The 20,282-nt window shown below is 34.7% G+C and overlaps 1 protein-coding gene across 2 annotated transcripts in view; it reads right to left on the bottom strand.

Moving 5' to 3' along the window:
• The window catches only part of APLF (aprataxin and PNKP like factor), a 92,812-nt gene that overhangs the window by 44,318 nt on the left and 28,212 nt on the right, over positions 1-20,282 (bottom strand). For both annotated transcript variants that reach the window (XM_068564899.1, XM_068564898.1), the window contains exons 3-5: positions 15,460-15,632; positions 6,016-6,160; positions 5,562-5,694 (exon numbers count right to left, since the gene is read on the bottom strand). In XM_068564899.1, coding sequence (XP_068421000.1) covers positions 5,562-5,694; positions 6,016-6,160; positions 15,460-15,632 — 451 coding nt within the window. The remainder of the gene's footprint in view (positions 1-5,561; positions 5,695-6,015; positions 6,161-15,459; positions 15,633-20,282) is intronic.

The following is a 20,282-nucleotide window of genomic DNA, read 5'->3' as shown; positions in this document are numbered from 1 at the left end:
TATCTCCCAGTATATTGTCAGTCTGCTATTTGCCTCTGACTTTGTTTACAGTGTCTTTTGCATTAAAATGTTTTTTTTACCTTTAATCTAAATAGATCTGCCAAATTTTCCCTTATGGTTCTAGGCTCCCCATCATCTTAAGACAGTCTCCCAGAAGTAATAAAAAATATTTCCCCCTTTTTCTTCAAATGCCTTAATAGTTTCAATTTTTACATTGGTTATTAATTCACTAGAAGTTTATTTATGAATATGGCATGAGCAGTGAGTGCTCTATTATTATTTCTTCCAAATGGAAAGCTAATTCTCCCAACATCGTATTTAATAATGATGCATCCTTTCCCCATCAATTTGAACTGATAATTTCTTATATATTAAATGTGTGTTATTCTAATCTGCTTTGGGGTGTTTCATTCTTTTTTACTGGTCTAACCTACCTATTCCTATGCCAGAACTATCAACTACTAAAAGTAGGCACCAGCCCAGATTGTGATAAAGGAAAGTTCTTTAAAGAAATGGATATTTCTGTTATTCAAACTGTCCTTGAGCATATATAAAAAATCTCCTAATGCACTTTATACAATGCTGACATAGCTCTAATGTCAAAATCTGACATGGATGGCACAAATGGAGAAAAATACTGACCACACTTATGAATATAGATACAAACGTCCTAAACTAAATATCAGCAAATCTAGCACAGCATAAAAATAATAAGTCACCACAATAAAATTAACTTATTCCAGGAATACAAGCATGGTACAACATTAGGAAATCTACCAACATCATTAATTATATTATCATATGAAAATGCAGGACTGTTTCTGTACCAAAAATTTTTTTCAAAGAATTCAACAGTTATTCCTGAAGGAATCAATCACCCTAAATATGATGAGTATCAGAATCAAATACCAATCATATTAAATGCTGAAACACTAACAGAATTACTGTTAAAATCAGGAATACAGATGCCAATTTTATCCATTTTTATTTAAAATCTATAGGATCTAACTTATAAGAAATGTTTTTAAAAGCAGTAAATAGATCAGAAGAGCCAAAATTATTATAATTCTGTAGATATGACTATACAGCTAGAAAATCCAAGAGGCTAAAAAACGATTAGAATTAATTAGATCATTTAACAAGGATGCTTAAAATAAATGTAAAGAATAACTAGAGCTTTAAGTAAACTGAACCATAATCAAATTAAACAATGTCACTTAAATATTTATAATCTGTATTGAGTTGTCATACAGAAAATATTCAGAGTACAAAATTAAGTGTAAACTAAATGGTTTGGGGACTACTTACTACTTCAACCTTTATCAGCATGTGCCACTTTTCATAACTCCATGTTGGAGGGTTAGAAGATGGGGAAAGAAGAATACTAAAGGGTAGCATGATAACCAGTGAAAATATAAAAGCTCCCTTTTCAATCTAGCAAGAGTGTCATACCCTAGGAGTTCTAACTTGTCCTGGGGTCTAGAAGGTTGAGGAAGCAAATGGAAGCAAAGAGAGGGGAGGTTCTGATACCCTTTGCCCAAATATTTATATTCACTTACCAATCACTAAGGGACATGGAAAAATTTTAGCCCAGGCCTGAGAAACGCATGATAACATCTAAGGGCTAGTACCTGGGGACCCAGAAAAGTAAATAAATTAGAAGTATACTGGCTGAAAAACAGAAAGGATAGCCTGATCACAGCAAACATCCACATACATATAAGAATTAAACTAACAGTTAAACTGAGAAAAGATCTAGGAGAGAATGCAAGGGCATATTAATAAAATAAAAAGCAAAAACAAAACAAAACCAAACCCCCAAAGCATACAGAGGGTAAATTTAGGTGGCCATCCAGGTATAGTGATATGGCTCAGAGCATGGGCTTTAGAGTCAGACAGAACTAGTTCTCAATTATAGCTCTGGCATTTATTATGATCTTAGATAAGTAAGTTAACATCAATTAACATTATTATTTGGCCTGTAATTAATGTCACAGATGGTTCCAAAATATCAAGATGGTTTCAGATAGTCTAAATAAAGATCAATGAACACAACAGAGTACTAAAGCTGCAAAAGACGTAAGAAAGTATCCTACATCTAAATGAGCCTAAAATGCATCTTGGAAATTGATTTTTCAAAATCATTAGCATTGGTCTATTGACCTGGATGATATATTACTTAAACAAACAGAACAATAACAATAATAAAAACTACACAGCAGAAAAAGTCAAATTATTCCAACCTTTAATTAGCTAGATTCAAGTACTAAACTGTCCTTTACTTCTAAATCTTTCTGTCTTTAAAGGAGTTAAGTAACCTAACTTTGTTTTTGTAAGTATTCTCCCAAAGTCTGAATTTATAAGACATGCCTGAATGCAAAGACTTTTTTATCTTATTTTGAAGCTTTAGCATTTTAAGTATATTATGTACTATATAATATTCCTGTCCAAATCAATGTCAAATTACTCTCATTTGTATTTTCAAGGTGAGGTGCCCAAAAAAGTGCTTCTTATTTTATATGGTGCATTTATCAAGTGAAAATTAATGGATATTTGCTTCAAATTTATAATTTGAAGCAAATATATTTTAGACGATTATAAGTCATGTAATAATGGTAGTACAGAAGCAGATACAGTACAAAATAACTCTGAAAGAAAAGAACTTGTTTGCAAGGAGGCAGTTCACACCGGTCCAATTTTTGGTCAAATAATATTCTTTCTATATTAGAGAAAAGGTTCTACTGAGGGAAAGTGCTGCCCCCTCTCCACTACCATCCCCATTCCCTTCCTGCAAACTGAGAAGAACCACACTTAATAAGAAATGTTACTGATAAAAATATATTATACATGTAATGATGGGGGGTGGGGGATTGAAAACCACTGTCCTGGAATAAAACACTTAGCAGGAAATCTTAGATTTAAATATGAAAATTCTCTAGATTAAATCACATCTCCCTCACCACATGATATATAAGCTATTTTTGCCACAAGATCACTCTGATCCTACTACAATCTAAATTAGCATTAAATAAGGAATATTCTGTACACAACATATTTGATCAAAAACTTTAGAGGACTTTTATGACCACTATGCTGAACACGAGAAATAGTAAGAGTCAGAACATTCAACTAACATATATTGTGCTGTCAATTGTGCTGTTAATTTATAAAAGACAATGTTCAAGGTAAAAAGGCAGATTGACTGAACTGATCATCCCAAACAAAACCATTACAAATTTTAGACAAAGTATTTTTTAAAAAAAAAACTATTTGAAGGCACTAGAGAGTAACCAAAAAGGCAGAAATGAGGAGTGTGACCTTGAAAACTTAACTACAGTCTGTGAGGTTTATCAATTTGTGGCTTTTTTCCTGAGGGCATCCCCCAATTCGCAGGTGACAGAAAGCTGCAGCCTTACTGGCTTAAGTGGTCAGAGGGCTGAGTTTGAGGCTAACAGAGTAGGTAGAAAGTTAAAGACAAAATTCCAGAAGGAAGAAAGGCATAGAGAGCCAAGAACCAAAATCTACATGTAAAACTGACCCAAATCCCTGGCTGGTTGCTAAACTACATGCGCAGAGACTGCAGCTGCTGTCCACACGGAGGAAACAGAGTTTAGGGCCTGAATTAAATGCCCATTAAGAAAACAGGAAGTAAATTTCCTATTAGGCCCAGTTAATTGCCTATTAGAATAAAAATATTTATTCAGAGGGATACAAAATCAAAGTCTCTATCATTCATAACATCCAATAGCATAAACAAGAAAATGTGACCCATATAAAGGAAAACAAGCAGCCAATAGAAACTAAACCTGAGATGACTGAAAAGTTGCAAATAAAATGCAGACTGAATAATACAATGTAGCAAACATTTTAATAATCTTGAATCAATGGGAATACCCAGCAGATGACATAAAGCATTGTGGTATCTGCTATGACAGTGAACTATGCTAGGACACTGGTCTCATCTTCTTTGACTCCTTCAGCACATATCATTGTGTGCCGGTAGTTTTTTGTTTAATTAAATTAATTTTAAACACTCTTACTGTGCTTGTCTTTTACCTTAGACATGACCCCAACAGGTCTGTTTGAAAAGCTACTTTAATAAGTCGTCTGTATAGCTTTCAGTAGTAAAATGAATAGTATTTTTCTATTTTTTTACATATATAAATGGCACATATTGTAATGGGTGAAACCTAGAGTTGACCAGGAAACAATTTTTCGAAAGTTTTTTTTTCCACTGTAGTATAAAGGGAGTGCTTTAGCAACATATATCATGATCCTTTAATATTTACACTTTTTGATCAACTAATTTCCTTTCTACAATTTATACCATAGTAATAATAAGAGTATACTTCTAAGATACTCACAGTTTTTAATTGCACTTATTAATGACACTGCAATTTGGGACAGTGAATAAATGTTCAATAATAAGATAATTCTTAAATGATGATGTATTAAGAGAGTGGACAAGTACAGACATTACTGTGGTCGGCAGGATTCTGAAATGAACCCTCCCCGAGATTTCCTGCCCTAATCCCCAGGACTGTGAAACAAATGAGATATCATGCCCAGGATTATGTTAGGTTATATGGCAAAATAAATGTTGCACCTATTTTTAAGGTTACAAATCAGTTTACCTTGGGTTAATTAAATGGGAGATTATGTACATGGGCTTGATCTAATCAACAAATCCTTTAGAGCAGAGAGTTTTCTCAGCTGGCCACCGAGGGGAAATTAGAGAGACGCAAAGCTGGAGAAAGGTCTGTTGTGCTATGCTGGCCTTGAAAATGAAGTGCAAGAACAGAAAAATGCCCTCTAGGAGCAGAGTGAGCTCCAGCCAACAGTCAGCAGGAAAACAAGTCCTTTAGTCCTCCAACTGCAAGGAAGCAAATTCTCCACAACTGGAATAATCTTCTAAGGGGATTCTCCCATGACACCCAGGTCAGAACCCAGCCTGACAGACACCTGGATTTCTCTTGTGAAAATCTCAACAAACAACTCAGTTGAATCTGCCCGGACTCCTCATCTTTAAAACTGTGAGCTAGGGCTTCCCTGGTGGTGCAGTGGTTAAGAATCCACCTGCCAATGCAGGGGACACGGGTTCGAGCCTTGGTCCGGGAAGATCCCACGTGTCACCGAGCAACTAAGCCCGTGCGCCACAACTACTGAGCCTGCGCTCTAGAGCCCAAGAGCCACAACTACTGAAGCCCACATGCCTAGAGCCCATACTCTGCAACAAGAGAAGCCACCACAATGAGAAGCCCGCACACTGCAACGAAGACCCAATGCAGCCATAAATAAACAAATAAATAAATTTTAAAAAACCCTGCGAGCTAATAAATGGGTACTGTTTTAAGCCACTAAAAAATAATCATAATCATAATAATTAGCAGAATGGTGTTTGATAAATGGCATAAAATAGTTTATGTTTAAAATTAGACTTCATGAACACATCTAAAGAAATGTTAGGCTAAGTTATACACTTACATAACTGCTATTTCTGTCTTCATTTGTTCAGAAAAACTTTCAAATTCTGTTAAATATTTTCTTGAAACAAAACCTACCTCCACTGATGACTGGTACTGAAAGGTTCTGATCACTTAGATTTTCTGTTAACATCCACGCTGGAAGGATTCTTTTCCTCTGGGAAGGGTTTGGCTGTTGCTTACTCAAGTCTCTACTTTCATCTAGGAAAGACTAAAAAGGCACCTATATATTAATTGCTAAAAATAATCCTGCATCCTTAATAAAACCATAAAAATTATTTACTTTGCAGAAAACTACCATTAAAAAAATCCATCTGCAACTGTGGACTGAGTTGGTCAAAGTTCTCAAAGAAAGAAATTCAATATCGCTATTAGTTGAAGTGTTGGTCTAGTGTGATAGTCTCTAGAGCTTAACTTAAAAACAGCAAAAGCAGATCAATGCTAGAAATTTTGTCATGATATGTCTAATACCAGTTGTCTTTTCTTTCCTTAAGGAACATGTTATAAATGGATGAGATCTTAAATTTCTTACCACACTATTTGCAGCGGTCTGGGTCTTTCCTATTTCTGTGCTTCTTTCCAGCTGTGGGGCACCAGGTGTCTCATCAGGCAAATCAATCGAGGAAGATTTTGGTGTTTCATTCAATATACCATCTTCATCAAGTATTTGACTGTTTCTATGAAATACAATTGAAATTCATTTATTAATCACTTAAATTTAAAACATTTCTATTGCCTATCATTCCATTATGTGATTCTCCCTAGTACATCTAACTAATGGGTTATGCTACTTTTCTCAGACTTAGGAAGACAAAAAAGCAGATTATAGTATGCTAGAATAAAATATATAGACTAGAATATGTTCTTCATCTTCTGCTCACTCTATCACCATAAAATACAGTAATCTTTCCAAAACATGGGCCTAGAAACCACAGCTATTTATAAGGTGGGCAGTGGCCATCTCTATGAAGGCTTAAGAGTTATTTACTTACTATATAGTATTTGTTCAGATTGTCCATAGAAGTTAAGATCGCCTCCAAGTATCCAAAAAGAAAATGCAAACTGTAAGAACATCAGCTAAGCTAGTTGGCTCTTGAAGAAAAAAGAAATAAAATCCTGAGGTCAAGTTCACACACAGCTGCTACTGGGGTCCTGGCCAGTGCAGCCACTTGTGAAATCTCCCCAAACTTGTAGTCCGACACAGGAGCTTCCATGGTCACATGTGGAACATACTAGCAGAACCAATTACCTCCTACTTGCTGCAAAGTGTGGTTAAGATCATCTAAAGTTCTGGATCATTATTCTTTATGTATGCATCGAGATGATCCAACAGACTTATCTTTTTGAAAATTTGAAAATATAGATGGAAATACCACTCAGAAATAAAAAGGAAAAAAGTATGATATGTACAACAACTTGGATGAATCTCAAAGGCAGTTTTCTAAGTGAAAGAAGCCAGACACAAAAAGTACATTTCGTATGAATCCATGCATATGTCATTCTGAAGAGGTAAAGCTACAAGGACAGAAATCGGATCAGAAGTCGCCAGAAACAGTGGGTAGGGGAGGGGAATGACCACAAAGAGGCAGGAGGGAATTTTCTGGGGAAATGAAAATGTTCTATATCTCACTGTGGTGGTACTTACATGACTACACAAATTTGTCAAAGTGCATTGAATTATACATTTAAAGGGGTGAATTTTACTATTGGTAAAATGTTCCTCAGTAAACGCTAACGTTAAAAAATTTGTCTAGCTGAGAAAAGAATAATTAATGGCTTGTTTTATTTGTTTTAGTGTATCTTATAGGAATAACCTCCTTCAAAGGCAGACTCGAATTCATGGCAGGAATCAGTCAAAAGAGAACAACTTACATAGACTAAATTTCCCTGCAACACCACTGTTTTTGTTCATTCAATAAATATTTTTAAAATACCTAGGGTGTGTCAGACACTGTGCCAGGCACTGGGGACTCAGAGTTGAAAATGTATGATTGCATGAAATTGCACTCCCATCACAATATTCAAATCCATTTTACTCACAACACACAGGTGTGCTTCCAAATTCTGATTTTTTTTCCCTCAAATTTTCTTAATATTTAATTTGAAAAATATTAAGAAACACTCCAGAGAAATGCAATGGCTTTTCACAACTTACAGTGTTAGAAATTAAGTAACATCATCCATTCCATTTCTAGTTTTTCTATTCTGGCATACATTCAAGACTAATACACACACATCCTATAGCCATAGGGAATTTTTATTAATATTTACCAAGAATAAATATAACAACAAAAAAAATCCTATCCCAGAACAAAATTCCAACATTTAGTTTCAGATAGGTCAAAGTGCAAATTATTCTACTATACTTTTATTTAAATATAAATACTGTCACTGTGATATGGACATATTCTTATATTATCTTCAAATACTTCCTCAAGCAATCAACTATCACAGATTTATAATACAGTGTAACCAGAATTTGTTAAAAAATAAAAATAAAAACTTGGAATTTAATCTAAATACAACATAACAAAGGTAAATGAGTTACCCTTTTCTTTGGTAATAGCTATCAAGACATAATTCACATAATCATGAAATTCATGCTGTTAAAGTATAAAATTCAGTAGTTTTTAGTATATTCCAAAGTTGTACAACGATCACCAATATCTAACTCCGGAACATATTCATCACCTCAAAAAGAAATCCCATATACATCAGCAGTCACTTCCCATTCTCTTCTCCAGCTCTGGCAACTGCTAATCTACTTTCTGTCTCTAGGGATTTACCTTTTCTGACACTTCATATAGATGGAATCATACAAGTTGTTTGTATACAGATGTTTTCAATTCTTTTGGGTACATTCCTAGGAGTGGAATTGCTGTGTCACATGTAATTTTACGTTTAACATTTTGAGGAACTGCCAGAATGTGTTCCAAAGAGGCAGTAACACTTTACAACCCACTACCAAAGCATAAGAGTTCCAATCTCTCCACAACCTCACCAACACTTGTTATTATGTCTTTTTTACCATAGCTATCCTACTGAATGTGAAATGGTATCTCATTATGGCTCTGATTTGCATTTCATGTTGAGCATCTTTTCATGTGCTTATTGGCCAATCAGGTATTTTCCCTGAAGAAATGTCTACTCAAATTTAGTATGCATTTTGAAATTGGGTTGTCTTTTTATTACTGTGTTGTAAAAGTTCTTTACATATTCTAGACAGAAGTCCCCTATCAGATATATGACTTGCAAATGTTTTCTCTCGTTCTGTGGGTTGTCTTTTCACTTTCTTGATGGTATCCTTAGAAGCACAGAAGTTTTTAACTGTGATGAAGTCCAATTTATCTATTTTGTTTGCTTGTGCTTTTGGTGTTATATCTAAGAAATCATTGCCTAATCCAAGGTCACAAAAATTTATACTTGTGTTTTTTTCTAAGCATTTCATAGCTTTAGCTCTTATATTAGGTCTCTGGTCCATTTTAAGTTTATTTTTTCTATGTTGTGAGGTAGGAGTCTAACTTCATTCTTTTGCATTTGTCCCAGCACCACTTATTGAGAAGACTACTCTTTTCTCCATTTAAATGTTTTGGCACTCTTCTCGAAAATTAATTTGCCATAGTGTAAGGGTTTATTTCTGGACCCTCAACTGTATTCCACTGACTTGTATGTCTTTCTTCACACCAGTACTACACTGTCTTGATTACTGTAGCTTTGTAGCAGGTTTTGAAATTACGAAGTGTGAATCTTCCAACTCTTTTCTTCTTTTTAAAGATTGTTTTGGCAATTAAGTTATTCTTAACTCCTAAAAATATATTCCAAGTTATATTTAAATATAAGTTATATATTTTGTCTTTAATACAAAATGTACTACTAATATGTATGAGCTGGATCTAAAAGTAAGTTTTAAAATAATTATAAATGAATTGTCAACATGCACGCTTTCATATTCAATGGCATTTTCATCAACATTTTATTGTTTTGTCCTGTCCAAAATTAAAGTGATTAAAATTACCTATTTATATGGAATCTAAGTATTAAGAACTTTAACAATTTGAAAGAAAAAAGTAATTTGGTACAAAAGATTTACTTTCCTTTCCTCAACAGTGTTTTAAAGAAAATAATCCCTCTAGAGAGAGAATGTTATACTTCCTTATCAGCAATGAAATTCAGATAAAGAAAATGTTATATAATATTTCATTCATGTATTCAAGAAACCAATGCCTGCTAAGCACCCACTACTGGGGAAGCAATAGGAATGGAAAATTAATGTTGGTCCTTCTATATGAAATATGTCAAAATTTAATTAGCTAAAATCTAAGACTTTTTTTTGGCTTTCTCTTATTTTGACTTCTCAAAAAAGTATGGATTTTAGTACTTCTCACAGAATAATTTCATAGAAACATATACAGAAAAGAGTGAAAAATGAACACACTAGAGCTGATATGTATAGACCCATATGCTGTCATTGAGTTCATTATGAATGGGATTGATTTATTATACAGAATCTAAATAATACATGAAAAGCATGTTGACATGAGTGAAGTGAGAACCTAAAGAAATGACAAGCTTTTGTACTGTTGTTTTGTTGTTCAAATCTCTTTCTTAAATTCATAACTGGTTGGAAGAAAAAATTTACAATGATATCAGGGGTCCTTACAACTGACACAAAGCACATAGGTTTTCTTTTCTGTTCTTATTCAAATTTAAAAATATTTCAACATGTAGAAATATAGAGAGAATATAATATATGTATTCTATCTACCTATCTATTAATATAAATACTTCTGTATCCACCACCCAAATAGAAACATTTTGTCATATTTGCTCCAGATTAATTATAAATACAATCAAAGCTTCCTCTGTGTCCAGCCTCAATCTTGTTCCTCTCCCTCTCATCCCTTCTTTGAAGGAAAATTATTCTGATTTTATTATTCACATGCATGTCCTTATACTTTTACTACTGTATGTATATATCCATTACTTGTGTATATATATATACACATAATATATATATTATTCATGAAATAATCCAAATAATCCATAATACACATGTATAATATGTAATATATATCTGTATACAAACAGTGTATGCTTTATATATTTGTAACCTTTTTGTTTGTTTTTTTCCTCAACATTACATTATGGAGATTTATCCACATTTTAACCTGGAGCTCTCTCTAGTTCATTCACTTTCACTCCATTTTAAAACTACACCAAATTTATTTAGCCACTCTCCAAGTGTCTTCACTATTAGAATGACTGCTATAGTAAGCTTTCTTGTACAGTCAGGGAAGTCAGTAAGAGCTATAGTCCTAGTCAGCTTGTGTTTGAATTCTCTGCCACATATTAGCTATGAGACCTTGGGCAAGTCTCAAACCTTCTGTGTCTCAGTTTCCTAATCTGTAATATAGGGATTTTAACAGTACCTATTCCTTATAAAGATGGTTGTGAAGATTAAAAAGTTCATACATGTAAATCTTATACACAGTACAACGGTGTTTTTATGAGGTATACACTGCAAAATGGAGCTAGTTCTAAAATATATGAGAATCCCAATGGTATCAAAAAATGTCTAAAATATATTTCAATACTTCCACAGTCTAAGTAAGACATGGTTCACTCCCCCTTGCTAGAGGATAGTAGCCTTTCTTTGTCTGGAGACCAGGTAGCTGCCTCCTAATGGTATACCTGTCATGATGATACTTGCCTTCCTCAAGACCTGCCCTCCCACCCCTCGTGGCTTCTATTCCAATAACCAAGGTCAACTCATCATTACCTGACTAGAAAAGTACTGTCCCTACTTCAACAGGAAAGCAAATATTTACTAAAGAGCTACAGGACCTGGCTAATATGTACTGACAGAAACCAGAAGAGCATGCCCAAGAACAGATCTTGAAGATGCTAGAACAGGGGATGCAGAATAAAACTGGATAAAAAACACTGCCCTGCAACCTAGGATTTAAGGTACTGGCAAGGACACCTAAAGCCAGTCCTAATATACAGTAGAAATGGCTTGTTCATGCTTGGAAAAAGAATATGTTTACAGTAAATATGGTAGAAATAGAGAATGCCCTGGCATGATATTGAAAAGGGGGTCAATAGGCTCTAAGAGGTGGGCATGCTAAAATGGACTTATTACATGAGACTAGAGAATCCCCCACCTGACCATGTTCCCCAGAAGGGCCCAGAACACTAAGCTATAAGGTACACACTAGTGAGGCAGTGTTGAAGAGCTCAATGGTAACTGCCTCTATAGGTCAATGTTGATGGTAGGAGAGGCTGCGAAGAACAAGGCTCTTTAGCATCAATGGAGAGGACAGCATTCTAGAATTGTAGAGGCCAGGTGGTTAGCATTTAACCATCAGAGGCTAAGTGGACATTATTTGCATAACAGACAGCAAAGTTGTAATGGCACTGATCTATAAGCACCTTTAACAATGGCTATCCACCCAGCTGGAGATTACATTGCCCAGATTTCCTTGCAACTCCGTGTAGCCATGTGCCAAACAACCCGATCAAAACGAGGGCAGAAGACCTAAATAGGCATTTTTCCAAAGAAAACATACAGATTACTACCAGGAACATGAAAAGTTGCTTAACATCACTAATTATTAGAGAAATGCAAATCAAAACACCATGAGATATCACTTCACACCTGTCAGAATGGCTATCATCAAAAAGCGTACAAATAACGAGTGTTGGTGAGGATGTAGAGAAAAGGGAACCCTTGTGCACTGTTTAAGAATATAAATTGGTGCAGCCACTATGCAAAACACTACAGAGGTTCCTCAAAAAACTAAAAATAGAACTACCATATGATCCAGCAATTCCACTCCTGGCTACGTATCCGAGAAAAAAACACTAATTAGAAAAGATACATGCACCCTGATGTTCATAGCAGCGCTATTTACAACAGCAAAGATATGGAAGCAGCCCAAGTGTCCATCAACAGATGAATGGCCTGTTGTTATACAAAGATACATACATATACACACACACACACACACACACACACACACACACACACACACACAATGGAACATTACTCATGCATAAAAAAGAATAAAATTCTGCCATTTGCAACAATATGCAGGGACCTAGAGAGTTTTACATTAGTGAAATAAGTCAGACAGGGAAAGACAAATACTGTACATTATCACTTATATGTGGAATCTAAAAATTACAACAAATGAATGTATATAGCAAAACAGAAAGAGACTCACAGATATAGAAAACAAACTAGTGGATACCAGTAGGGAGAGGGAAGGGAGGATGGGCAAGATAGTGTTACGGGATTAAGAGATAAAAACTACGGTGAATAAAATGGATAAGCGAAAGGATATACTGTACAGCACAGGGAATTACAGCCATCTCTCAGTAATAACTTTGGATATACTGTACAGCACAGGGAATTACAGCCATCTCTCAGTAATAACTTTAAATGGAGTATAATCTATAAAAATACTGAATCACTATGCTGTACACCTGAAACTAATATAATATTATAAATCAACTATAATTTTTAAAAAGACAGAGAATAGGGCTTCCCTGGTGGCGCAGTGGTTGAGAATCTGCCTGCCAATGCAGGGGACACGGGTTCGAGCCCTGGTCTGGGAAGATCCCACATGACGCGGAGCAACTGGGCCCATGAGCCACAACTACTGAGCCTGCGCGTCTTGAGCCTGTGCTCCGCAACAGGAGAGGCCACGATGGTGAGAGGCCCGCGCACCACGATGAAAAGTGGCCCCCGCTTGCCGCAACTAGAGAAAGCCCTCGCACAGAAACGAAGACCCAACACAGCCAAAAATAATTAAATAAATAAATTTAAAAAAAAAAAAAAAAAAAAAAAAAAGACAGAGAATATATCCATCACCCCCAAAAAGTTCCCTTGTGGCCCCCCTTCCTAGTCAATCCACCAGAAATAAACATTGATGGATTTTGGCCCCCTGTCAGTATAAATTAGTTTTCTTATAATAGAATATAATATAAATGTAACTATACAGTAGGTATTGTTTTGTGCCTTGCTTCCTCAGGGTTTTCTAAATAGACAATCATGTTATCTGCAAATAAAGACAGTTTTGCTTCTTTCTTTCCAGTATGATGCACTTTATTTCTTTTTCTTGCTTTACTGGACTGGCTAGGACCTCCAGTAAACATGGAATAGAAGTTGTGCAGATGGATATCTTTGTTTTGTTCCCAACTGTAGGGAGCGAACTTTTCAACACCCCACTATTAAGTATTTTTTTATAGGAAGGAAATTTCCTTCTTTTCCTAGTTTTCTCTAAGGTTTTTTTAACAGGTATTAAATTTTTGTCGCAATTGTTTTTAGGCATCTACTGGAATGACAGTTCTTTAATCTGTTAAGTGAATTTCACTGATTGTTTTTTTTAATATATATGATAAATTCACCTTGCATTTCTCAGACAAATTTCACTTGGTCATAGTGTATTAAAATCTATTTCACACATTGCTTGCTTTGACTTCTAAATATTTTGTTATGAGGAATGTGGGTTTGTATTTACTTTTCTTGTAATATTCTTGTCTGATTTTGGTATCAGGATTATGGAAGCCTCATAAAATGAGTGGGGAAGTGTACTCTCTTCTATTTTGGAGAAAAAAGTATAATATTGGTATTATTTGTACCTTGTAAGTTTAAGAGAAATCACTAGTGAAGTTCCTTGCAGGAAATTCTTAAATTGGGAACTCAATTTCTTTAATGGACATATGATTCATCAGATTTTCTATTTCTTCCTGTATCAGTTTTGGTAAATTGCGTTTTTCAAGGAATGCATCCATTCATTTAGGCTATCAGTTTTACTGGCATAAAGTTTTAAATAATTATTTCTTTATTATTCTTTTAAGGTCTGCAGGATCAGTAGTGATATTGCCTCTTCCATTCCTGATATTGATAATTTGTGTTTTCCAGCTTTATTTTCTTGGTAAGCTTTGTCAATTTTATCAATTTTATTAGTCTTTTCAGAAAACTAACTTTAGGCTTTGTTGATCTTCTTTGTTATTTGTCTATGTTCTATTTCGTTGATTTCTAGTCCTATTCTTCTTATTGTTTCCTTTTTTCTGTCTATTTTGGGATTAATTTACTCCTGTTTGTCTATCTTCTTAAAATAGAAGCAAAGGGCATCAGTTTTACCTCTTTCTTCTCTTCTAATATAGGCAATTAATATAAATTTCCCTCAAAGGACTACTTTAGATATATTTCACAAATGTTTTTGTTATGTTTTCAGTATTATTCTGGTCAAAATGTTTTCTAATTGCCCTTGTGATTTCTCTTGGATCCAGAGGTTACCTAGGTGTGTGTTGTTTAATTTCAAAACACTTGAAGGTTTTCCTAGATATTGTATTTTTATTGATTTTTAAATTTAATACCAGTGCAATCAAAGAACACACTCTATATAATCTGTCCATCTACTTCTATATGTCCAGTTTAAGTATTCTATAATTTAAAAGCTAAAACAAAGGCAAATAATCCTGCTAATGACTGCCTCAACAAAACTAGTGCATTAATTTCAATTTTATATCAGCTATTTATTGTAACCTCATTTCATCCGTTTCCCTATTCTATATTTTCTGTTATTCTTATAAGAAATAAGAGTTATACAAGTATAATCTAAAACAGAGGTTAATACCTTAAGAAAATTTTAAAAACTAAAAAAAAAGATTAAGAAAATGTAGTCAGTTTCAAATTAACTATCCTGGTTATTGTTAGATGCAAAATATATTCTAAATGCAATGGTAAAAGATACAACATATGGAAGCAATCACTATTGAGGCATAAGTTTCCAAAATCAAATGTTTTCTAGAAAAACACACACACACACACACACACACTCACCATGTAAGACCTATCGCCAATATAGTTTAATTCTAGAGTGGTTTCTACTGAAGCTTTTGTGGATGACTGAGGAATTAGATTACAGATACCATTACTTAATTGCATTTTATCAGGCAATCTTACCTTAAAGTGCATTCCATTTCCATTTCAGAATGTGTAGACAAAACACGGAAAATGTATTTGTCAACTAATAAAGAAAAACTATCTCCAGGATTCAACCAGTGCCATAGATTTGTCTTCAATGGTAAGAGCTGGCTCTTCTCAGAAGACTGATAAAAGCATGGATTTGTATGTATCTAGCAAATTAAAGAAAAAGAATACAGTGATGTAGTAACTCAAAATCATGACAAAAATACAACTAAATACGAACTGATTCAACATTTGTGTCAAAACAATTCTAAGTATAAGCTTACACTTAAAAGTCTAATAAATCTGGCACTTCTAAGTATCATAATTATTATCTAAACGTAAAAAAAATAGTTGTAATATACCTCCCATTTCTCTAGGAATCAAAGAAAAAAGCAAAGTTATCAATTAACTGGTTAAAAGATACTTCTATTTTGTTTGAGAGATGACTGGACATTGGAAAGAGAAACATGAAAAATAATTTTCAGTATGGAAACTGAGTCCCCCAGTTTTGATATCCAAAATTCACTAATCCCTTGAAAATTCTCTTCTGCTTATTTTCCCCTAATAATTTCTTACTATGATTAAAAAATGAGAAACTATGGGAAGGAAATTCTTGATCAAATTTCTCAAGCAAACAACATACCTTTTCTCTTTACTCCTCACAGAGGAATCTTCTTATTTTGTTTAAATGAAATTCCCCTCTGAAGATCATCATCCATATTCAAATTGCAAGAGGTAAATATATCTCAATGTCAAAACTATTACAATATCCCCTATTTTGAATTATGTTTCCACTGATTACCTCATGTTAGCAAAGATAATGAGAGCTGCCTCCATAATTAATACCTATTGAAAGGCATCTTAAAAATTCTAACTAAAATCAAGCTGAGTTTAGCCATCTCCAGAATAGCCTTCTTGTCATCTAAACCATTGGGTCTTTTAATAAGCTTTAGCATATACCAAAGCAATCCACATTAATGCAGATCTTCAGTTTTTTAAAAAAATTTTACATAGAGCAACTCCCCCTACCATCCATTCATCTGTCTACTTCATCAGTTTAAATGACATTTTTTTCTAGAGACATCAACCATCTCTCCATTTATAGCAAGGTAAATGCCACCCTGAGACTGGACATATATGCCAAACATTCTCAGTTTTTCTATTTATACTTCATTAAAGTATCTTGAGATACAACTAAATTTTTTTTTTTTTAAAAGGACTTGATCATTTTTTTTTTTTAATTTATTTATTTATGGCTGTGTTGGGTCTTCGTTTCTGTGCGAGGGCTCTCTCTAGTTGCGGCAAGCGGGGGCCACTCTTCATCGCAGTGCGCGGGCCTCTCACTATCGCGGCCTCTCTTGCTGCGGAGCACAGGCTCCGGACGCGCAGGCTCAGTAGCTGTGGCTCACGGGCCCAGTTGCTCCGCGGCATGTGGGATCTTCCCAGACCAGGGCTCGAACCCGTGTACCCTGCATTGGCAGGCAGACTCTCAACCACTGCGCCACCAGGGAAGCCCACAACTAAATTTTCACACATCAAAACCTTTTCTGATCCCAACCATTTAATATATCTATAGGTGTTAAGATACGTTTTATTCACCCTGAGTTTGAACAGACTAGAAATGAGTATAAATTCAGCAGGTAAAAACTTCTGTTCCTACTGTAAAAAATATTCATTATGGAAAAATTAAGGAAGCTTGTAATAGTCCTCTTTTTAATGTATTTTGAAATTCTAGAAATGCATCAGTATTTTTTTTTCTTTTTACCCCTCAAAAATTTTCTTTTCATTGGGAAACTTGGTTAAAATTTTTATTAAATATAGTTACTGTCATTTTTTTAAAATCTTAATCATTTATGGAATATAAACTAAGTAAGATATAAACAAGTCTAGAATATTGTTATAAAACATGAAGCAAATAATGTTGTTAAGTTAGGTAGACTACTTTGCATTATAATTTATTTTTCATGTTTTTATTTCTTAAAATGCCTATTTCTATGGAAAAAGAATAGGGTATTTCAAGGGTAAATACAAGATATTCTGATTTAGTTTCAATTATATATTAAAACACACCAAAATATCCACAAACTTTTATTGAACATCTACAACATTCTTTCATTCCATTCAAATGTCAAGCCCCAGATCATTTACCTCTGAAGTATCCCGAGTCCATCTCTCTTTAGCATTTGCAGTCACTGCCCTAGTTCAAGCTCTTACCCACTGCTTGCATTTCTTGCTTGTGCTAACATCACATCAAGTCTCCCTGATTTCCTTTACCTCACTGCTTCCTAAGTTATTTTTTTACATTGCCCTACATAAAGCCTCTGATGCTTCTCCAATATAAGCAAAGCACAGCAGTGAAGGCTCTTCATAAATCTACAGTGGTTTGCAACCTCATTTCTCACCTTCATACACCAAAATCTTCACCCTATACATACAATCTTTGATCCAATCATTGAGACCTACTCAAAAATGCTCTTTTGTTTACTACAGCCTCAGTAATGTCTTATCTCACCCCACCTTTCTGCTTGAACTATTGGAACCAGTCCCTATCAGTTCAAAGATTACTATAGTCATCTGATAAATCACCACTAGACTCCAAGGTCCATGGGTGCAGATAACTACCTAACACAGTTCTAACAGTCTATGATTAAAATGACTACAGAAGTCTCTAGCAGCAGGAAGAATCAATGATATTTCAACTGTCAGCCATTAGTGAATAATCTCAGGAACGGTTCCAAATAGTTTACTATAAGAAGTGAGGCTTGAAGCCTAATGTACTTAATAAAAATGCTACCTGTTGAGTCACTTAAATAGATTCACCCCTAAAACTGTTTAACTGCATTCTCTATATCATATTACATGACTTTTAAAAATTATAAATGGTACAATTAGGTAAACTAAATTTTAAACAGAATCCACTTTCATCCGCCAAAAAGCTCCTGGTAGCAAGCAGCTCAGCACATGAGCTTACTGGCTTTCAAAATCCCAAGAAAATCACAAAAGTAACTTCAGTTGTCACTTCACATGACTTCATCTGATCAAACACCATAATATACTTCCTTTAAAAAAAGTTATTTATTTATTTATTTTCACTGGATGACTTGAATAATACATATATATGTATTTTATACAGCAGGTTCTTATTAGTCATCCATTTTATACACATCAGTGTATACATGTCAATCCCAATCGCCCAATTCATCACACCACCATCCCCACCCCCCACCGCTGCCCCCCCTTGGTGTCCATACGTTTGTTCTCTACATCTGTGTCTCAATTTCTGCCCTGCAAACCAGTTCATCTGTACCATTTTTCTAGGTTCCACATATGTGCGTTAATATACGATATTTGTTTTTCTCTTTCTGACTTACTTCACTCTGTATGACAGTCTCTAGATCCATCCACGTCTCAACAAATAACCCAATTTTGCTCTTTTTTATGGCTGAGTAATATGCCATTGTATATATGTACCACATCTTCCTTATCCATTCATCTGTCGATGGGCATTTAGGTTGCTTCCGTGACCTGGCTATTGTAAATAGTGCTGCAATGAACACTGGGGTGCATGTGTCTTTTTGAATTATGGTTTTCTCTGGGTATATGCCCCGTAGTGGGATTGCTGGATCACACGGTAATTCTATGTTTAGTTCTTTAAGGAACCTCCATACTGTTCTCCATAGTGGCTGTATCAATTTACATTCCCACCAACAGTGCAAGAGGGTTCCCTTTTCTCCACACCCTCTCCAGCATTTGTTGTTTGTAGATTTTCTGATGATGCCCATTCTAACTGGTGTGAGGTGATACCTCATTGTAGTTTTGATTTGCATTTCTCTAATAATTAGTGATGTTGAGCAGCTTTTCATGTGCTTCTTGGCCATCTGTATGTCTTCTTTGGAGAAATGTCTATTTAGGTCTTCTGCCCATTTTTGGATTGGGTTGTTTGTTTTTTTCATATTGAGCTCCATGAGCTGTTTATATATTTTGGAGATTAATCCTTTGTTCGTTGATTCGTTTGCAAATATTTTCTCCCATTCTGAGGGCTGTCTTTTCGTCTTGTTGATGGTTTCCTTTGCTGTGCAAAAGCTTTGAAGTTTCATTAGGTCCCATTTGTTTATTTTTGTTTTTATTTCCATTTCTCTAGGAAGTGGATCAAAAAAGATCTTGCTGTGATTTATGTCAAAGAGTGTTCTTCCTATGTTTTCCTCTAAGAGTTTTATAGTGTCTGGTCTTACATTTAGGTCTCTAATCCATTTTGAGTTTATTTTTGTGTATGGTGTTAGGGAGTGTTCTAATTTCATTCTTTTACATTTAGCTGTCCAGTTTTCCCAGCACCACTTATTGAAGAGACTGTCTTTTCTCCATTGTATGTCCTTGCCTCCTTTGTCGTAGATTAGTTGACCATAGGTGTGTGGGCTTATCTCTGGGCTTTCTATCTTGTTCCATTGATCTATGTTTCTGTTTTTGTGCCAGTACCATATTGTCTTGATTACTGTAGCTTTATAGTATAGTCTGAAGTCAGGGAGTCTGATTCCTCCAGCTCTGTTTTTTTGCCTCAAGACCACTTTGGCTATTCGGAGTCTTTTGTGTCTCCATACAAATTTTAAGATTTCTTGTTCTAGTTCCGTAAAAAATGCCATTGGTAATTTGATAGGGATAGCATTGAATCTGTAGATTGCTTTGGGTAGTACAGTCATTTTCACAATATTGATTCTTCCAATCCAAGAACATACCATAATATACTTTTAAATTAACCACAGAATCATGGAATTTGGGGAAAGGAACCAAAAACTACTTAGCTAAATTAGGAAAGAAAATGA

Source organism: Eschrichtius robustus, chromosome 15 (genome assembly GCF_028021215.1).
Source record: "Eschrichtius robustus isolate mEscRob2 chromosome 15, mEscRob2.pri, whole genome shotgun sequence".
Taxonomy (NCBI): Eukaryota; Metazoa; Chordata; class Mammalia; order Artiodactyla; family Eschrichtiidae; genus Eschrichtius; species Eschrichtius robustus.
This window is presented reverse-complemented; position numbering and strand designations above follow the sequence as displayed.